The sequence below is a fragment of the Geospiza fortis genome, unplaced genomic scaffold, assembly GCF_000277835.1.
Source record: "Geospiza fortis unplaced genomic scaffold, GeoFor_1.0 scaffold657, whole genome shotgun sequence".
In the NCBI taxonomy this organism is placed as follows: Eukaryota; Metazoa; Chordata; class Aves; order Passeriformes; family Thraupidae; genus Geospiza; species Geospiza fortis.
Window position 1 is genome coordinate 607,880 of NW_005054481.1, and position 20,946 is coordinate 628,825.

At 46.0% G+C, this 20,946-nt stretch overlaps 1 protein-coding gene across 1 annotated transcript in view; it reads right to left on the minus strand.

Annotated features, from left to right (window-relative positions):
- Positions 1 to 1,590: 1,590 nt before the first annotated feature.
- The window catches only part of SAMHD1 (SAM and HD domain containing deoxynucleoside triphosphate triphosphohydrolase 1), a 23,016-nt gene continuing 3,660 nt past the window's right edge, over positions 1,591 to 20,946 (minus strand). Inside the window, exons 4-14 of the mRNA XM_031063125.1 lie at positions 18,531 to 18,601; positions 17,627 to 17,782; positions 14,903 to 15,003; positions 14,696 to 14,804; positions 14,110 to 14,201; positions 12,665 to 12,780; positions 9,028 to 9,167; positions 6,251 to 6,340; positions 5,046 to 5,150; positions 4,594 to 4,731; positions 1,591 to 3,514 (exon numbers count right to left, since the gene is read on the minus strand). Of these exons, the coding sequence (XP_030918985.1) occupies positions 3,392 to 3,514; positions 4,594 to 4,731; positions 5,046 to 5,150; positions 6,251 to 6,340; positions 9,028 to 9,167; positions 12,665 to 12,780; positions 14,110 to 14,201; positions 14,696 to 14,804; positions 14,903 to 15,003; positions 17,627 to 17,782; positions 18,531 to 18,601 (1,241 nt within the window). The 3' untranslated portion in view covers positions 1,591 to 3,391. The remainder of the gene's footprint in view (positions 3,515 to 4,593; positions 4,732 to 5,045; positions 5,151 to 6,250; positions 6,341 to 9,027; positions 9,168 to 12,664; positions 12,781 to 14,109; positions 14,202 to 14,695; positions 14,805 to 14,902; positions 15,004 to 17,626; positions 17,783 to 18,530; positions 18,602 to 20,946) is intronic.

A 20,946-nucleotide genomic window follows, 5' to 3' on the forward strand; every position in this document is an offset into this window, starting at 1 on the left:
GGGTGTGTGCATGGGCCCACAGTGGCATAGCACAACTAACCCGAACCCGAACTCTACTCCTAGCCCCAACCCCAACCCTAACCCCCAGCCCAACCCCAAACCACCAGGCTGGGATGAGGCAGAGCTGCCCCAGGGGGAGGGCACTGGCAGAGCCGTGCATGGCAGGGCCCCACAGGGAGAAGGAAGCTTCAAGAGCAGAGACACTTTAGGACTGAGCAAGCCCAGGCAGCCTCTGCCCCAGGGCTGGCTCTGGCAGTGCTGGGGACAGCATGGTCACCATTCCTCAATAAACTTCTGGCCTCATCCTTGCCCCTTGAATGGCTCTGTGAATGTGTGCAGGATGTGGGGGGGGGAGCAGGCCAGCCGCTGTGACAGCCATGCCTTGTCCCAGCCTGGGCTGTGTGGCCACAGCAAGAGTGGGGGTCAGCCTGGGGCGCTGCTCCAGGGACTCATCCCCCCTCTGGCACAGTCACACCCTCTGTGCGTCACCCTGTGAGGACCAGGGCTTCCTCCTCAGGAGGGGATGACAAGAGCTCTTCCCAGCCAGAGCTCCACAACCTGTTGTCTCTTGCCTGGTTGACAGGGTTTAGCCTCATTCCTGGAGGCTGGGCCAGCTCTCCTCCTCCTCCTCCTTGTCCACCCCCCCTGTCCAAGCAGCAGAACCAGCCCTTCAGGGGGATTCCAGGCAGGGGTGGCTCATGGGGCTCCATTGGAGGGCACAGGCCTGTCTGGTCTGACCACATTTGATGTATTTATTGCGGCAGCACAGCTGGACATCCAGCTAAGTATCACCCCATGACCTCACCTGATGTCAGCTCCTGTCCCTAAATCTGCAATTTTGTGAGGCCTGCATCCCACAGAGCCCCAGCTTTACACCCACCTACCCCCCCAGCCTGAACTCCTGGATCCCTTCCTCTACACCTCCTCATGGGTGGGTGGCCTCAACATATCCTGGTGAAGGAAATTATCCTTCCCAGATGCAGGCATTGCACTTCCTCTTTGTGACCTTCAGGAGGTTCCTGTCAGACCCTTTCTGCAGCCTGGTCAGACCCCTCTGGATCCCAGCACATCCCTCTGGAGCTCCAGCCACGTCTCCCCATCTGCAAATGCGCTGAGGGTGGACCCTGTCCAGCAGTAATGGGCCTCTGGAACTAGAGCCAGCACCACCCCTAGCACAAGACTTGTGCCACTGATAACCCACACTCTGAACCCAGTCCTGCAGCCAGGCTTTGGTCCAGCCCTGCTCACCCAACCCAGCTCACTGAGGCTGACACCACCACTGTCCCCTCAGCACAGAAGGTGACAGGGCTGGTCAGGTAGGGCTTCACCTTCGCCTCCCCAGCAGCTGGAGCAGCACCCAAGGCTGCCCTGGCCCCTGGGGTGGCTGCCCAGGCTGTGGCAGGGCCAGGGGGCCACACTGAGCACGAGCAGTGCTGGGACCCTCCCTGAGCCTGGACCCCACTGCCCACGAGGAGACAGGAACCAAGAACCTCTTCAGATGGAAGCTCTCCCACAGACAGCAGGCAGGAACACCTTGGCTGCTTGGAATGGCACAGTAAGACTGTTTTTAATAAAATCCACACACTGCAATTTTTTAAAAGAATAGTAAATCATTGTTTACAAATTTATTCTTCAGAGAGCCTCAGATGAACATGCCGAGAAAAGAAATGCCCTCAGAACTTAAATTTAAGTACACACTTTTGGTTTAACATAAACAGAAGAACTTTCCCAAGTATAAAGTGCACAGTTAGTAACAAATTAAAAACAAACCAAATCAACAAGAACAAAATTATATCAAAATGCAACTCAATCTTATATAGACAAGGGAGATAAATGATATCTCTAAAATATTGTTTCTTGAGGAATAGCAAATTTTTTAAAAGCTTTTAAAGGGGTCACAAGCCCTTCTAACCAATCTGGTCCATCTGCAGGTCTGAAATACTGTTAGACAGGAGCACCAGAGGTTACACCTTCAGACACATGAGCAAAGATATATAAGCAGCAAAAGTACCTGGCTACTCATTTTCCCTCCCTCTAACAGCATCAGTTCCCAGGATAAAAAGGGCAAAGGAGATATTACAGGGGTTGTGGAGTTCTATCACAGCACCTTCCCACTGGGTTGTTTTTCAGGACCTACCCTGGCCACCCACATCTGACTGCCTGAGCCAGATGTTCAACAACTCTCTCCCCTTTCCAGATATAAAGGCCACAGATTGCTCCAACTCCTGAGTATTACTGAACCTTTTTGTTTTTAGTTTTGTGGTCAGACTTTTTTAAGCTTTGAGGTTTTATTTAATGAAAGCAGCCTTCCTCTTAGACCTGAGTAAAAGATGAGAGGAAAATGGTCTTCATTTGTCCAACAGCACAGACATTCAGAACACTCACACCAGTACTGCCAGTACAGGAAAACTGTAAGAACCCTCACAGAACTACAAGAGACAGAAAAAAGATACAGGGACAGCCATGAGGTCCAGGAGAACAGAGCAGATACAAGAACGGAGGGATTCCTGATGAGCCTGCCTGCCCAGTACAGTGTAAAGCAGAGCCAAGGTGCACTTGGTGCAGGACGGGCAGAGCAGGGCAGAGCCCTGCAGGCACTGCCCTCTCTGCACACCTGAGCCCTGGCAAACACCTGGGCAGCTCGCCCTTCCTGCAACCACTCACACCACTGGCCTTTTGAGCAGTCTTTGCAGGACAGACAGTAAAAAATATAACATTCTATGTATCAAAAATACACAATAAAACAATAAAAGGCTGCATGGCAGTGCAATGCATTGTTACTTCAATAAAAATTGTGGCCACTTGTAGCAAGAGGCCTGCACCAGCTTTTTGAATACCAGAAATATAATCTTTGATTATCAAAAGATTCCCCTCTCTCTCCCTTTTTTTTTTTCCATTAAATTAATTTTGTTAACTTTGAAGATGCCACTCTTGGTAATTTCTTCTTTACCTCACTGTATTTTCAGAAGCATACTTATCCCTCTTTTCCTCAGACACTAAGAAAACCCCAACCCCCCCAAAAACCCCATCAAACCTGGGCTGGGATTTTTTCTGCTAAGTCATGCAATAGGAAGGGATCAGGACTGGATGGAGTAGCAAAATCTTGTAATAACAATGAATTGCAATTTTTAAAGTTACTCCTGCTACACAGTGCCACTACATTAAAAAATCAATGAGAACTGAGTTTACTCTGTTGTAATAAATTGGTTTTTAGAAGTCCATCTGGAATATGCACTTTAAGTATCTACATTAAAACATTCTGTACTGCAAAATACATTCTGCATTGTTCTGTGAATTATTCCAGGCCGTCCAACCAGCTTTTAAAAAAGCTGATGCTCAAATTTACTCAGCTTCTGAGGAAGGACACTGAATAGCACCAAAAAGAAACCTGTTACTTATCAAAAGAAAGCCTTTGTTTGCAGCTGGGTTCTGAGGCTCTCCTGTGTTCATCATCTGTCATCTTATTCCAGGTTTCCTTCATTGGAGTTAGATGAGGAGCAACAACATCACCATCCTAGTATGAAAATACAGGAAACATTAATTCACTTTTGCTTTCCATTCTAAGGCCAGGGAAAAGCAGCTTACCCTCAGGCTGAACTGGAAAAAATCAATCCAAGGTCCCAGAATCTTTGTAAATCAATAAACACTGGTGACTGTGCATCCCAGAGGTGGAAACTGCTGCAGTGAGTGGTGGGGAGACAAAAGTGCCCTGCCTGAGAAGGCATCACCACTGGCAGTCCAGTTCTTCCTAAATTATTACCAGAAAATCTGGAAGGTCACTGGTCTACTAACAGAATCATGAGAGTGTTTCCTGTGACCTCAGCACAGCCCCTCATCAGCACTGCTGCAATCAAGCTCCCCTTGGGGCTGGATGTGCCCTGCACTGTCTGAAACAAGCAGGGTTGTCCAGCAGCTGAGGCAGTGGGGCTCACCCCAGGCAGATACAGGTGGGAATCTGTGCTCAGGCATTCCAACACAGACCATCAGCTGCCTAAGATCAGAAATTGGCTGGTGAGATGCACATTGCTGTGCTCTGCAGCACGCCAGGGCCTGCAGGGTGGATGTGCCTGAACCCAAACAATGTGCTCAGAGGACACAACCACACTCTACAACCAGGGAGAGCTGTTGCTTGATCCATCTGTAACAAGCCCTTCTAAAATTACCTGCTCTAACAGACAGAGGCCAGAAGAATGACCTTAAAGACGGGCCTTACCCAGTTTTCCATGCCTGCATCCCCACCCAGGAGCACTCCTCTCCTGTTTGAGGATGCAGCTCTTTCCCCTGCCTGGTCTAGCAGAAAGTGTCTCTGCCATGGCAGGGCTTTGGAACAAGGTGATCTTCAAGATCCCCTTCCAACCCAACCCATTCCATGATTCTGTGATCCTATGGTACTTTCAGGTGTCTCCAGCACTACTCCAGTGAAACCAAAGCACCCCCAGCTGGGAGCTGTGATAAAACCAGGGGTTAGGTGAGTGAGTGGGTGCCTCTGCCACAAAGGCAAGGCCTGAATGTCCAACTTGTTACTGAAAAAGCAAGTTTATGGATTAAGATTATGAGCTCTAAACAAGAAATATAATTGAGTGAATTTGTTACCTGTGGTTTGGTGAAATCATTCTGCATGCACCACTGAACAAAGTACTGTTTTGCAGCTGAAATAATATGTGGATCCTGACTTTTGTAATAAACCCGGACAACCTGCTCCATAAATATTTTGGGTAAAAGCTTTGAAACCTTTGAAATAAAGCAGAAAAAGCTTTAGTATTTCTTAGAATACAGAAGGAAAGCAGTAAGAAGCTCCACTACAATCCCTGAGTTTTATCCAAAGCAATTGAGATATTCCAACTCCTATTGTATTCCATTTAAGTACTGTCCATAGGCAAAGGCTGTCAGGGTTCCAGACTGTCACAGTACAACATACACTGAAGATTGCAAGGCCATGGATCCCACCACCTCTTCACAAATCCTGCATGAACAACCACCCAGGACTGTGATCACTTCCATCACAGGTGGTAAAAATGCTTTTCAGAAGGAAAGTAAAAACCTACCTGTTCTTTACTGATTTGAACTGCCTTGGAAGGATCAGCCTTGCAATAGAAGTGAACCTTATCAATTGGATTCTGTTCCTTCATTCCATAATCCATGCTGATAACCTTGCACGTACAAAAAAGAAAATGGCTTTTGTTAATGTTTGTCTTTAGTTTTCTCACAATAAATACAAAAGGCCACACACATCCCACTCCTGAAAATTACAGTCATCAAATGAGACAGTATTTAACAAATTATTACTTAAAAAAACAATCTGGTATTTGTATTTTCTTCTACCCCCTCTTGCTCTGATGCTGCCAGGTGGATATTCACATTTACAGTGACCAGCTCCCAGTTGTGCTCTGAAACATTCCAGTTTCCAGCACTGGAAGTGGACTTGTCCCTTGCTAGCCTGGGCCTCCCCAAAACAACCTACAGAGGCTGCAGCAGAGCTTACAATCATAAGCATGAGGTTTAGACATCATTTACATCAGTCTGGTACACCAACACTTCTGTGGTCAGCAGGGACCCACTTCCCTACGATTTCAGTTTGTGGGGTGGGAAAAGCCCAGGCAAATTCTGTAAAGCTCAGTGAGCTGCTCCCGTCTGGCCCAGTGAAGGGAACCTTCAGTGCAAGGGCGCTGCAGGAGCGGCTCGTGATGCACTCTGTGGAAAGCCACTCTCTCTTCCCAGAATGAGCTGAGAGCAGGGATTGAGCTGGGTGATGCCTGCAGACTGCCCCAGCTCCCTCCTGTGCCTCAGGCTTCCCTCCTGCACTGCTGGCTGCAGCCCCAGCCGTGGCAGCAGGTGCTTTGTGCCTGCCAGGCATCAGGAGTGCAGCACCTGGAGCCTGGAGGTCACTTTGCCTCTTTCCTCCCTCTGGGGGTTTCCTGCCTTCCTGACCCATCCAGTGGTCCCTGGTGCTGCCATTGACAGCCGTGTATCAAACCCCACAGGTTTCTCCACTGCTCCTTGTCGGGGGAAGGACAGTGACAAGAGAGCCCATCTGTCACCAGGAGCAGTGTACAGGTGACAGCCCAGTGAGGCTCCCCCTGCCTGCCCCACACCCTCCCACCACAGCAAACCCCCAACAGGAAACCTCTGAGCCTCAAAGGGAGCCAGGCTGCAGCCACAGACACCCTGTGTGTTTGTTCTTCCACCAGGCTACGCAAGGCCCTCTGTGATGGAGAAGTTTTTACTTGAACCCGCTCTGAGAGGTGTTTACATCAACTATGAAATTCTCAGCCTTTAGCTCCACATCTGGAGGGTCCTTCTCTGGCTTGGAATTAGCAATGCTTTCTGCCAGGCTGTTACTCTGGAAGAAACCAAACCAAAGGATTAACTCAGTAACTCAAATTACATTTATGCACTCTCAGGTCTAGGTCAAGGCAACACAACAGGTGACACAATATGTTTTTAAACTAAAGCTCTCAATTCTTCACAGCTTGACAAGACTCTTGCAACAATCTGGTTGTTTGAATTACTGTACACCATAGCCATTAGTATAAAACCCAGTTTTTAGAAACAAACCAAATGTATGCAAATGAGAAAACCCAAAATCTGCCAGTCTGTGCAGGAGGAGCTTTATACCCGGTGATGGGGCAGGGGGAGAGCAGGAGTGCAACATCCAGAATGCTGAAGCATGGAAGCAGGAAATAAGTACCTTCAATCAACTGTTTTACAATACAAATGTGTTACAATTAAGTTCCCCAAAGCTGAATACTAGACATTTCCACTGAACTTTTCAAATTAAGGGCTGCAGGATCTTACCCTCTGATAAAGCTTTTGTATCTATGCAGTAAAACATACAAAACCCAGAAGAGACAGAAAACCACAAAATAAAAAAACCCACAAAAAGTACTCCACTAAAGTACTCCACAAAAGCTAAAACCCACAAAGGGGTTTTGTTTGGTTTTGGCCCCAAGGGAATATTCCCTGCTGACACTTTAGGCTAACACAAAGCACAGGAGCATGGTTAGATGGAGAACAGCTGCCCACTGAAATGTCCTCATTCAAAGGCTGTGGCCTTTTTTCAGGGCTGCTGTGTTCTAGGGAAGATGCAAAATTTGAAGCACCAAGATTTCCTGGGAGCAACTGAGACTCATGGGAGTGCAGCCCAGAGCAGTCTGGAGACCGTCCAGAAGGGAAGGAATTCTGCTAGATGTAGTTGGGTTGTTTTTTGGTTTGGTTTTGTTTGGTTTTTTGGTTTTTTTTTCTGTTGATTTGTTCATTGCAGAGGTGCAGAGACTGATGAGTAGAAAATCACACACATTGACAAGCTAAGGCACATGTGTGGTTTGCAGTGACTCAAGAAACCAAAGAAAGACTGAGAGCAAGCTTGGAGAAAAACTTTGCCAGGAGGAAACAGGCTTGAGGCAGCCTGTTTGTAATTATTTCTACTCTGTATCAGAATGTGTATGGGTTAACTTACTGCCTAACTTTGCTTGCATCATTTTGAAATTACCTCTCTAGTTTGCATTAACTGGAAACTCAACCCGAATTTGAGAACTCTCAAGCTCTTCGGGATTTTCCCCTGGCTCTGGCCAGCTTGAGAATCACAGAAACGCACAGGGCTGGAGCAACCTCGTTTAGTGGAAGTCGTCCCTGTCCATGGCAGGAGGTTGGACTGGATGGCCTTTAAAGGTCCTTTCCAACCCAAACCATTCAGTGGTTCTAAACACAACCTTGTGGTGTGAGAAGGAGCAGAGCAGACACAGCTTTGTCTTGTGCAGCTCCTCTGCAGCGCTGGGAGGAGGCTGAGCCTCTGACATTCCTGCCACAGGCACTACAGAGGGAAACATCCTCCCTCAAGCCCTCAGCTGTGCACGCCGAGCTGCAAAGCACTGGCTGGATATAATTACAGCACCAACAGGGATCCAGTCTCCCTTCAAAACACCCTGGATACCCCAAGATGCAATGTCTCTGGCTGCACTTTCAAAGTGGGAGTTTTCCTTTCATTAACCAAGCTTCTAAAAGGAGCTGTTTAAAGGTGGAAATCATAACATTTGCTCTCACACCTGTCTCCTTATTTGTTGGGCCACTTACCCCAACCTTCTCCTCAGAAGGGCAAAAACTTGACAATCCATGTACAACCATTTAATGCTTGCTTTCACCTATTTCCTCCTGCTTTTGTAATACAGAATCTCTTAACATGACTTTTTCGTAAACAAAGAACACAAGCAAAGCTTCTCTTCAAACAAAAAGATGAACAGTTACATCTAGTAGTCCTTTTCTAACCTTATTCTTTAAAAGAGCCGAACTATTTTAATGAAGGCTTTCTAGATACAGACATCCACTTCTGGAAATCAGAAATGGAAAATTTTCACCATTATGCCTTAAATTTGGGGATAAGTAACTGATGATCTGATAACACAGTATAGCACATTAAAAGAGCTGAGCCAGCTGAAGTAAGCTCTAATATAGCATTATTTTGAAATAAGACAACAGGAATTAAACTGCTATCTGCTTTGAAAAGCACTCATGAAAAAGACTGGGAAAAGTGCATGCATTCTCATGCTTAGTACAGAATTTAACACCAAGAAATTCAGCAGCTATTGTTCAGTTTAACATTTATTCTCAAAGCAAAGCACACAAATTACGATTCAAAGCAAACGAGTTCCTGATTGTCTGGAAATTTTAAGTAACATCAAATGATGTAATAACCTTTTCAATCACTAGATTCAATCAAGAGTCTTTTATAAAATTTTGTATTTTTCAGAAAAGATTTTCCAGGAAATATTTCTGCAATAATTCAACTTCTGAATTTCCACCTGTTGGGGTTCTTCTGACTGTTTGTAGATAAAACTTTCCCCAATTTCTTATATGTTTCATAGCTCAGCTAGTTTAAGATGGGAGGAAAACTTTTGACTCTATTTTTCAAATAGCAAATAACAAAAAACCCCCAAACTAAACAAAGCCCACATAGAGACAAATGGATGTTCAGCAACTTCAAGAACATTTATAAGGGGACAGAATTCAGAACCTTCTGCTAAGGGACATTACCTTTATAATTTCCTTCTTTGATTCAGGTCGAGTCTCTCCTAAAAACTTGTATAATTCGCGTCGTTCTATTTTACGCAAAATTTCTCGTGCCTCCTCCAGTTCTGGATCACTTGAGTGCAGAATTTCCAGGTAGACACAGTCTGCCAAAGTTGCATTGATTTTTGTTATGTAAGTCACAATCCAGTGTCACAGTAAAATGAACAAACAGGGCCAAAGGTTAAAGCAACCAGAAAAAACTGCTGGTTCAGGAAAGTCACTTTCCGGGAATGACGGAACTAAGTCTGACAATGAGAAGTCACAATATTATCTTAATTATCATTAGATTCACAATGACTGTTGGCAGAAAAACTATCTCAATTCCCATCCTGGCAACATACTTTGTTATTTCACTAGAAATTACTTTCTCCTCTTATTTAGCCAGTCTTGTTTAGCAGACTATCCTAAACTCCACCACTAACTAGCTCAGGACATGGGTAAAGACTCTGTCTTGTAAAAAAATAAAAAATGGCCATTAAGCCCTCAGGTTTTCTCAGACTTTGGATGCAAGCATCAAAATCCTCCCTCCTGACTCCACACTACAGTGATACATGCAGCAAGATTCCCACCACCAGGTGGAGCAAGACAGGCTTCTTTTGATGTGGCTTCAGAGCAGAAAGGTTATTTTTGGCTGTCCTAGAGACTGCTGTTGCCAGGATGCTGCTGGCCTCATCTGCACCCCATGACTGCATTCCCTGGCCAGGAACACCTGGGCAGCTTCAACACATGCTGCAAGCACAACCCTGCAAGAGCCCACCTGGAGCTGCAACCGGCCTGAGGAGCTCCCAACAGGGTCCAGAACAATCTCTGAGCCATGTACCAAAACACCTTCAACTGGTTTAATGGACAAGGTCAACCAAAGCCAGGAACTCCTCCATGAGGAACCACAGACCAGGTCTCTTCAGACAAAGAATAGATAACGCAGGGGAAATAAGAAGCCCATGAACATCTTCCGTGTGCAAAAGCAGCAGTGACAAGGAATGCTTCGCTGTCTCAGCCTTTACTAGAACTAGGATTTGCTGCCAAATCAGGAGGCAACACATGGTGGTTCTTCACCCACCATGGAAGAAAGTTAGGGAACCTTTTGCTGCAGAACCTCTAATTCGGCCTCCTGCTGGGTTCAGATTTGCCCCTGAGCAGGCTGTACGGGCTGGATAGCTCAGTTCTTTATGGGGACAGACTGCCCAGATTCCCAAGCAGCTCTCAGCCGCTGGCTACCTTTAGCAAGCATAAGGGATATCAGCTCTTTAGTGATTCTCAGCTCTCTGTGATTCCAGCTCTTAGCTTGCTCGGCACCGCAGGCCAGCAGACGCAGGGCGAGAGAGGAGAAGGCCGTTCTGGCGTTCCACAGTGATGTCTTTATTGGGTGATCTGTGAAGTTCCAGTGACAGCTCTTCTACAGAACCGGGCTAAAACAGCCCATTATATAGGGTATAGGGGGATCAGAAATTGTCCAGTAGCAGGGGTTAAAAGGGAGTGACCTATAGGGTTACAGAGAGAGAAGCTGGGGTCCGAAAGGTGGAAGAGAGGGGCTTCTTGCTATTCACCATGACTTGGCATTTCCTATCTTTAGGCCTTTGCCCTCCACGGGGCCTTTGCAGTACCTGTGCCTGCTACAAACCTCCCAGATGTTCATCATTTGTAGAGGTCCATAACTGGACAATTTCACAGAAGCATCACTTACCAGGGACTGTTGAAACAAACCTAAGGAGTGTCCAGGTTGCAAGCACTTGTCCTGGATTAAAGGACAGGTGTCTGCCAAGGAAGGCAGAAACCTCCACTGGAATGGAGAATATGAGCCCCTTCGCTCTGAATCATTATAACTTTAAAATTACAGGGCTTTCAGGCAAAGACACAAGAAAAGGCATAGCAGTTCCTTACTAGCGTGTGTGTGTGTATAACAAGGCAAACCAACACCAAGCCCGGCAGCACCGACCCGGGGCCGGCCTTTCCCACAGACACTCCCTCCGGGAATGGAGGGGGCCGGGGTCCCCTTCCCCGTGAGGTCGGGTGTTGGTGTTGGAAAGGTCCCAGTTCAGCAGCTGAAGCTCAGCCCCGGTGAGCAGAAAGCAGCGCAGGACAGAACTCCGGGGTGGCAGCAAATTCTCCCCAGGGCAGCAGCCTTCCCGTCTCACCTCTGATCCCAAGGGCGAGAGTGAGCGGAGCTGAGCCCAGCCCAGCCCCTCACCCAAAATCTCCCGCTACTCTGCCCTTCCCAAGAGAATGGTAGCAAACTGCACCCTTCCCCCTCCTCCTTGGCTACATCTTTTGTCTCTCTTAAGTATTGTTCATTCCCATCTCTTAGGCAACAATTGGAAGAAAATTCCCTGAGCGAAAAGAAAAAAAAGGAAAAATCTTACTTTCCACAGCACCAGAGGCAGGAAGGAGGTTTAAGAGGAGGCCATACTCGTCCTACATGCTCCACTGTACATGCTGGAACATTCCTCACATCACTCTCCCTTGCTGTTCAGCCCTCCTTGCTGAACAGATGGTCCTAGCAAGCAGCTCCTTGCCGTGGCAGACTGTGAGAGGCTGGGCACGGCCCTGCTGTCCTTGCCCTGAGCTGTGCTCCTCACCAGGTACCAGAGGTAAGCAGGTAGTTACAGCAGGACCCGCCAGGCCAGCAATTCCCCTGGAACAACTCCACCTCAATTCTTTCCTTTCTGCCCAGCCTTCCATTGCTCAGCAATGCAGCTCATGTTCCCCAACAACCACTGCCCCTCAAAGCAGCCACCCTTGTCCTGCCCTGAGCAGAGGCACACAGAGACAGAGGGGACTCCTCACTGCAGCAGCAGGAGTGTGGGCAGACTGCAGAGGCTGTGGCACATGAAGGACTGCCAGCAGAAGGCCTTTAGCATGACGAAGGCTAAGGCACACAGGATTCCCTGCAAGTGCCCTCAGGCCCTGTCACTTCATCCCAGAAGTTCTTCAGTCTCTCTGTGGGCCAGCTAAGGCTTGGTGATGGAAACTCAGGAGGGTTGGCTTGGAAGTCCTGGTGAGCTGTAGCAGACAGGTGCTGCAAGAGGTGCCAGTGATCAGGAGCAGCCCTGAGCAGGACCTGCAGCACCCCTGCTCTGCACACAGAGCCAACCACAGAGCCTTGAAGCAGTAGGGTTGCCTGGCCCCACTGCAGCTCTGAACACAACCAGGCAACACCAGGGCCCCACAGCACACAGCAGGAGAGGCAGGCAAGCAGGGCAACCTGAGACCCCACGAGAGCTGTTTGGAACCTGCTTTGGGAACAGCTTCACACCACAAAACACATCCAGAACTTCACCTGACAGAGCCACCTGCAGTACCACTTAGAGCTCACTCACATGCCACTTGTGACAAGTGCAACAAACTCAGGGCACAGGCGGGACCTTCGAACACTGCTGAATCTGAACATACATGGAATATAAAGTTAGTGCTTCTTTCTCTCTCTCACAACATAAAAGTCATTTAAATTAGAAAGTATTGCTCTCCTTCTAGCAAGATTTCAGATCACAAGCATAAGACAGTCCAGGCCTGCCCCATCTTCTGTGCACAAAAGCAATAAACCCAGCATTTTAACAGGCAGCCATGCTCTTTTACTTAAAAAAATAATTCTGACACCTCATACCAGTTAGTTTAGTGTAGGCTTCCATGTCCTCTATTGCTGTAGAAATCCGATACACTTTTCCTCCAGAGCCTCTTACTTTGAAATGTTTGTCTGCTTTTTGAAAGGCTTCTGTTATCCTAGTTTGAGACAAAATTATGACTTCAGGATAATACCATTTTGAAACACCTCACTGGTCAGCAGGCAAAATGAAACAATTTAGTATGTTATAAACAGAAGACAACAGATGAAACTGTATCTCCAGCACACAGCAGACACTGATCACTGCAACATCTTGTCTCCATGCTGTCACTGCACATTCCAACAGAGATTTACTGAAGACAGGTTCAGAACATAATGTAACCTTTAGATGAAAGAGCAAATTCACTTTTTTCTGCTTTAGACTGGGTTTAGCACTGCTGAGACAATTGCAGAACCCTGCAAAACAGTGACATGGTCCCTCAGCTGCAGTAAGGTTCCCTCACAGATGACCAAACCCTTTTACAGACTCCCTGCCTCCCCAGTTAGCTGCGAGGGTACAAAGCATTGTAAAGGGAAAGCATCACAAACATGTAATATTTTCAGATGGGAAAAATTATAATCTAAAGATTATGTTCTTCCAAATTTCCAAGTACCTTGCTGTCATTGCCAGTTTGGACACTGTTTTGGAAAGGCTGCTAAAATTATAGGAAGCCAAGAACTGAGTTTTTCTGAACTAAAAAATATGTTTTACTTGTTATATGTAGGTACAGTCAAACCTGAGCATTTTTAGTCTGAGTTTTAGAGGATCCCTAAATCAGGAGCTGAAGTTTATGAAATAAAAGCAATCCAAATCACTCTTGTACTGTGTAATCCTTAACATCCCTTTTTACTAAACTCAACAGTTACCCAGCAGACAAGACCCTAAGGAAAAAAATATTTGGAGATACAAGTATTTCTGATTCTCAAGAAAAGTAAAAAGAATAATGTTATAGGGAAAATTCTATAAACATCAACAAGAGAGGTAAAACAGCAGGTAGGCAGCTGAGTTGGTCCTGAACAAATCTTGCATTACATAAACACAAAGCCAGGCCTCAGCTAAACTACATGAGCTCTTTCATGACTTTGTTAGCAACCTTGCTCTAGTAACCAGGCGGTTTGAGCTAAGTGGTCTCTAACTTGCAGATAAGGATTTGACTTCAGCTGTCAGCAGTTTAAATGGTTTAAACTGTGCTTCTTCACGCCTTTAGCAATTTTCCTCTGATTTAATTTAATGTGGAAGGATGCTTTTGTCCTACTCTCTTTCTGTTTTTGTTTGCTTTGCTAACCACAGCCTCTATGATACCCTAAGCACTAAGTCTTTTCACAAGAATCAGAAGTAGCTTTTATTCTGTCACACCTTATTGATTTTCTGAATATTCCAAATGGATATGGATTGTTTCAGGAATTTAAATATAAACTGAAAAGGAAGGAAAGGAAAATATACTTGCATTATTTCAATGATGTTGCCAGTCTTATGCTGGTATGCTCTCCGGTGCAGGCAATTCCGGGTGTGGAACATCTCGTACAAATTTCCAACTTCCTGAATCAAAAAAACCCTATTAGCATTTACTTTTGCCACTGTCTTACTAGGAAAATTAAAACAATCAATCAATTAAATTAGTTGTCTCCTCCCATTCACAGCATAAAGCAGAATGATTATTATTCATAATTTCCAAATTTTGAAACTGGCTCAGGCCACTGCAGGAGAGCAGAGTGTTGACAGTGACCCCAGGCAGTGGAGAGGACCCCTCATCCCTTTAGCAGTCCCTCACCACAGCCACATTCACTTCCTGCCCAGCAGGCCTGGAGCAGGATAACGCAGATCTGACGGGTCTGTAGAGTCTCCCCTGACAGGATCTGCCACAAATCCTTTCAAACAATGGTTTGCTCTGTCCCTCTCCCAAAAAGCAGCTTCTGAGAAAAACTTTCAGAGCAGCCAATACTTCTCTCCCTCTTGGGCTAAGGAAGCAGGGGCAGGACCCCCAGCCAGGGGATACAGCTCCCCTGCGTGCCCCAGGTGCTCCCCCTGCTCACCTTGTCACGGGGGCAGATGTGCTTCTGGTTTCCCACTTCACAGACCCGGGTGAAGATAAGCAATCGCTTATAGTCAAAATTATTGGGGATTCCCAGGTGATGGCAATCCCTAGAAATATTGCACAGAGTGTTTAACCATATGATCATTTTTGTACATACGGTAGCATTTTGTCAAGAGGAATTCATAATAAAATGTAAGATATGTACCTTGCAAAATAATCCCACTTGTCAACATCAATGCCATTTTTTTTATTAGCTACAATCTCATAGAGGAAACTTTTCTCCTTTGGTCGACCATGGTAGGGCCACTGACAGGGGAGCCAAGAAGAAAAACATCAGAAACAACAAGAAATTAAAGTGTACCAACAATGTCTAACGGCTTTTCAAAGACAGTGGGAATACACCTTGACTTTGCTTGTGATAAACATCCACTGTTTAAACAAACACTGTTTAAATAAACACTGAGGTAGTGAAGAACACAAAGACAAGAAAAGAACTTCCAGAAGCTATCAGGCATTAGAAATCCAGAAGAGGGCCTAAGCAACTGTCTTCTCATAATCTCAAGAAGATTAAAACCCATGAACACAAGTATTCATTGCTCATTACTCTATTAAAAGAAAGCCGGCAGCTTTGGAATTAAAAAAACAAAAAACAACATATCAACAAAGAGGGGAAATTTTGGAATTATTTCATTTTCAGGGAATTAAATACACAAATATGTCACTGTCCTGCAATCTTTTGCAATCTACAACTTCATAGAACAGAGTTTAAAAACACTTACTTATAAGTTTTAAGAAAAATTTTTTGAATATTCAGCTACTTAAACTCCTGCCTCAAAAGGGACAATTCAGCCATAAGGTAAACAGGAAACAAACACCAAAATAATAAGAAACAAGGTGCACATTTTCTTGAAATTTTAAAGATTCTTCACCTAAAAATATGGCACAAAGTGGCCTTGAAATTCTGAAAGTGGAAAACATTGTATACAAACATAGCTTCCATGTTACCTGCACTACAGAAATACTAAAACTGATGTGAATAGCAACAGAAACACATGCAAGCAGCAGGATGCAAGCACATCATGGATAAAAATACCATGATCACAGAGCTCTGCTACTGGGACATGTTCAGGACACTGTTTATGTCTGGTGCCTGGACACCCATTGTCCATGTCATGACAGAGGCCTGCACCACAGTGCACAGCCTGCCAGTGCAATCTGCTGCCTAACACCAGGAAGGTGCTGCCATGCACCGTGTGTGGCATTCCTCTTCCTGGTATCTCACTGGAAAACAGGCACAGAATCCAAACAAGGCAAACCAGACACGGGGAAAGAACCTGCTAGTGGCAGGCACCAAGATTCGTGTGCAAACGAGCCCAGTGGGATAAAAATCAGCTTGTGCATTTTGTAAATGGATGTCCTCTTCCTATAGGATCTCAGACTCAATTTCATATGCCAAGCTCCTTGTATTTGCCATGGGATTGCTACCCACTCCTGCAGCAGAAAATAATGGGCAAGTGTGAACATTTGTGGCTTACTTGTTTGGGACTACACATAAATTCTGATTAGGACCAGATTGTCCTGACAGATCTCCCACTGACTTCAGCTGCTACCAGTTGTTTACTCTGGTGGCAACTGAATGAGTGTCCTTGAAGAGATGACAAAAGCTGCAAAGTGTAAAATGAGGAGACAGGACTGAGGTCTTTCATAGAGTTGTGATGATTAACAACTGCCATCCCTTCTTGCTTGCCTCTTGAGGCAACTCATTTCTTGAATCTTATCCTCTATGTTTGCTACTGCAATAAATCCAAGCATTTCACTGCTGTCATCAAAGCTGTTGCAGCTCTGGCACTTGGGCCAGGCTTGGATTCCTCCCTGCCTCATCACTGCCAGTGCCCAGTTTTGTTATCCAGACTGGGGGTGGCCTCCTTTACTCCAGGCCAAGCCCCCCTAGATCCCTCAGCTGCTCCTCATCATACTTGTGTTCCAGACCCTTCCCCAGCTCTACTGTCCTTCTCCATTGCACCTCAGTGTCTCTCTTCAAGTGAGGGGTCCAAAACTGAATGCAGAATTCAAGTTGTGGCCTCAGCAGTGCCCAGTACAGGGGCACTGTCACTGTCCTGGTCCTGCTGGCCATGCTATGGCTGGTACAGGCCATGTGCCATTGTCCTCTTGCCCACCTGGGCACATCTGACTCATTTTCAGTCACTGTCAACCAAACAGCACCTCTTTTCTGTCTAGCCACTTTCCAGCTGCCCTGACCCCAGCCTGTAGCAGGACCCAACACCTGGCATTGTGGAGCCTCACACAATTAGGCACATTGATCCAACTTATCCAGATCCCTCTGTAGAGCCTTCCTGCCCTCCAGCTGAACATGACCTACATTTCCTAAACCCAGGCTGGTTGGGCCTGGCTCCCTGCTTGTCCTGTACGTGCTGCATGATGGCATTCAGGATGATCTGCTCTATGACCTTCCCTAGCACCAAGGTCAGGCTGACAGCCCTCTAGTTCCTTGGATTATCCTTCTGACCCTTATTCATGGAGCCACATCTGCTGATTTCCAGCCAACTGGGACCACCCAGGACTGAATGTAAATGATGAAAAATACCTTGGTGAGCACTTCTTCCAACTCTTCAGTACCCTTGAGTGGATCCAAGTCACCAGTTAGGTTCCCTAAATACAAGTAACTTTCTACAGCTTTCCTCTGATCTGGAGGCTTTTGGGTAAGAATTCTCAGGGAGCTGTAAGCACATTAACACATCTACCAGCACTGTAAGAAATAAACATAACACTCCTCCAGCATCAGTTGTGACAGGATTCCCAGAACTTCATAGAGCTAGGAGTAACATATAGCAGAAGCCAAAATTATCTGTTCTTTCAGCGAAATAAAGACGTTTCTTGGCATAACCACAGGAGCAACACCCTGACTCACCGATTTCACACAGGCAGTTTCATCTATAGGCCCTCCTATTTGTTCCTTGATGAACAACAGATCTTCTTCCAGGACAAGACCATAGAACTTCATGACTTCTTCTAGTTTATTGGAAGTGATCAAGTGCTCAAACATTTGAACAGAAGAAGTTTCATGCTGTGAAAAAAACCCATCCAAATATTCTATTACATAGTTTAAGCATCTTTCCTGCAGAGTCACAGCTTTACTCCAAGCCATCAGCACTGCCTAGCAGGGCACATGGGCAGGCTGGTGTGAAGTGCAGAAGCTGGGTGCTTTCTTAGTCATTTTCAATTAAACAGAAGAGGAAATCACCCGGTCTACAGAGTCCAGAAACACACTCTTCTGCAGACAGCTGTTAATTCTGTGTGTTGACAAACAGCAGCAACGCAGTTACAGTGCTAAAAGACAAAACAATCAATTTTGCTGTGTAAAAGATTAACCAGTTTACTCATTTGATTTTGCTAAGAAATTACAAGCAGAGAGAGTCTTGAAAGGACTGTGTTGCACTTCATTCACAGCAAACAACTGTTTTGGAAAGTTTGAATTCTAAACAATATTGAATATCCTGCTGTTGGACTAAACATACTGGAAAGGAAGCTGCCAGTTGGTACTTTTGAAATGTAAAATATATTCTGCAGAAAGCTCTCAATATGCATTTTAAGGCACAGTGCTGACCAAAAATGATCAGTGCAGACCTAACAAGGATATCATCACAAGATTAGAAAACAACATTCTGGTTTTCAATTAAGCCATCAAAATGATGCAATAAGGTAAGGCCAGATGACCACTACAGCCTCAAAAGCATTGGAACTCTTTAAAGATTAATTATTCTGCCTCTAAAAATTTTAGGTTTGTCTTTTTATTTTAATAGTGAAAAGCCTACCTTCCAATTCAAATCTGGACGAGCGAGTGGAATAAATCTTCCATCAAACATGTGTGAAAATGGCCCATGACCTTAAATATAAAGATTACACAGGTTTAGTCTGAGACATAGCTGTCAGCAAAAATTTCTTGAGCAAGCTTAGGATCTGAATTCTCCTGTATTTGACTTTTCTTGGCATATCACAGAGTCTTAGACTGGTTTGGGTTGGAACAGACATTAAAGATCATCTTGTTCAGACCTCTGCCATGGGCAGGGACACCTTCCACTATCCCAGGCTGCTCCAAGCCCTCTCCAATCTGGCCTTGAACATTTCCAAGGATAGGGTGGCCACAGTTTCTCTGGGCAACCTGTGCCAGGACTTCCCCACTCTCACAGGGAAGAATTCTTACCAATATCTCATCTAACCTTGCCCTCTGCAGTGGGAAGCCATTCCTTCTTGTCCTGTCACTCCAAGCCCCTGTCCAAAGTCCCTCTGAGCTCTCCTGGAACTGCTTTTAAGTGGTCCAGGGCCTCCCTGGAGCCTCCTCTCCTCCAGGCTGAGCAACCCCAGCCCTCCCAGCCTGGCTCCAGAGCAGAGGGGCTCCAGCCCTTTGTGTATCTCCAAGGCCTTGGGGCAATTATGGGATGCATAAATGGCACCCTATCCTTATGCTGGGGCACAGGGCTGGTGGCAGCTCTGCAGGTGGGGGTGTCACCTGAGCAAGGTAGAGGGGCAGAATCCCCCCCACCTCTCCCCATGCTGGGCATCAGCCCAGCACAAGGACAGTTCTGGGTGAAGAGGGTCCCACAGAGAGTTGGCTGAGTACCGACAATCACACCGACGTGGCTCCATGTCCTTCTGCTTTATTCAGCAACTTTGGCATATTTATGCTTCTCTCTGCACTGCCTCACACCACTAATGCTTAATGCTCGTTGGTTCAGTGGCTGCATTCACACATACATGTTATTTGCTGATTGGTTGTCAGTCATGCTGTAAGCATTTTTAGCTAAGGTGTGCTAAATTAGCAGGTCCCACAATGTGCCTGGCATCTGGCCTTGTCATGGCACAATGCTCATTTTTTCCTGTTGTATCCATTCAAGGACAGTACATGGTCTATCTTGTTCCAAGAACAGTACATGGTCTTCAAAGAAACTCTGTAATCTGCAGGCAAGGGTTGTCCAACTCTGGTAAAAGCACAGTATGCCCTTGTTCTGCCAAGAATTCTTCTACATCTGGGCTGCCTCTGGTCCTATCTTACCCACCAACGCCCCCAAGTTCTTCTCCTGATGGCTGTTCTCAATCCACTGTCTGCCTCTCCCGCCTGTCCAGGTCCCTCTGGACGCCCCATCCCTTCCCTCCAGCATATGACCCCATCACACAGCTCGGTGCTGTTGGCAAACTGCCCAGGGGTGTATCAATCCCACTGTCCCCATCACTGACAGAGATATCCAACAGCACCAGCCCCCACACAGGGCACTCCTCACTGGGCTCCCCCTGGACATTGAGCCTGTAACCGCCACTCTGAGCGCAACCATCCAGATAATTCCTTCCCCATCACCTGTGAGGAAGACTCAGGTATAATAAGTACACTTTCCTAAGACACTTCAAGTACAATTGCACTTAACAGTCAGTTCCAGCACCTACACCACAGGCAAGTACTGCAGCACAACACTGAGAATATTAAATTACTCTGTGTCATCTCTGAAGAAAAGAAGTAGTTATGAAATAAATGTTACAATTTTTGAAAGGAACACTAATTTTCATTCTGAAATGTTTGAAGAGACCTGGAGAAACCACAGAAAGAAGTGGACACTTCAGCCACCGAGGGCAGAACTCTAAGCATCATTTGGAAACAGGACAAAACACTAGCTAAGAGTGGCTACAGATTCAGGTGGAACTGTCTCCACAGATGTACTCCAGACCCAACAGAACAGATAAAACCCATCTTGGAATATGGTCATGCACTAAGCAGCCCAAAACAGCTCACATGTTCCGACCTCACAGCCAGCTTTTCATCCTGGTTAGCTTTCCAAGAGCAACAACCCATCTCAGGTGTTCCTTACTGTTGAAGATTGCATGTAAGATGTTTTCCATTACCATCTGTATGGCAGATTACCTTGTCAAGTGAGCAGTTTGCCTGATCTCTCTCTTTGAGTGACCACATTCACGCCTCCCTCGGGAGGGGACATCTGCTGATAACAGACTATTGAATATCAGTGCATGACTGATAAGAACTGTAACATCCCATTGCGAGATGCTCCGCCCAGAGGGAGGAGCCAAGCACTGCTACCCAGTTATACTCTGAGATTCTTTGAGACACCAACACAGCTTTCTCCACAGGATTCCCCAGATAAACAACAGCTGTCTCTTCTTCCACTGGATCTTCAGAGGAAGAATACATCCTTCTCTACAGATCCCCCTTGCTCCAACAGAACC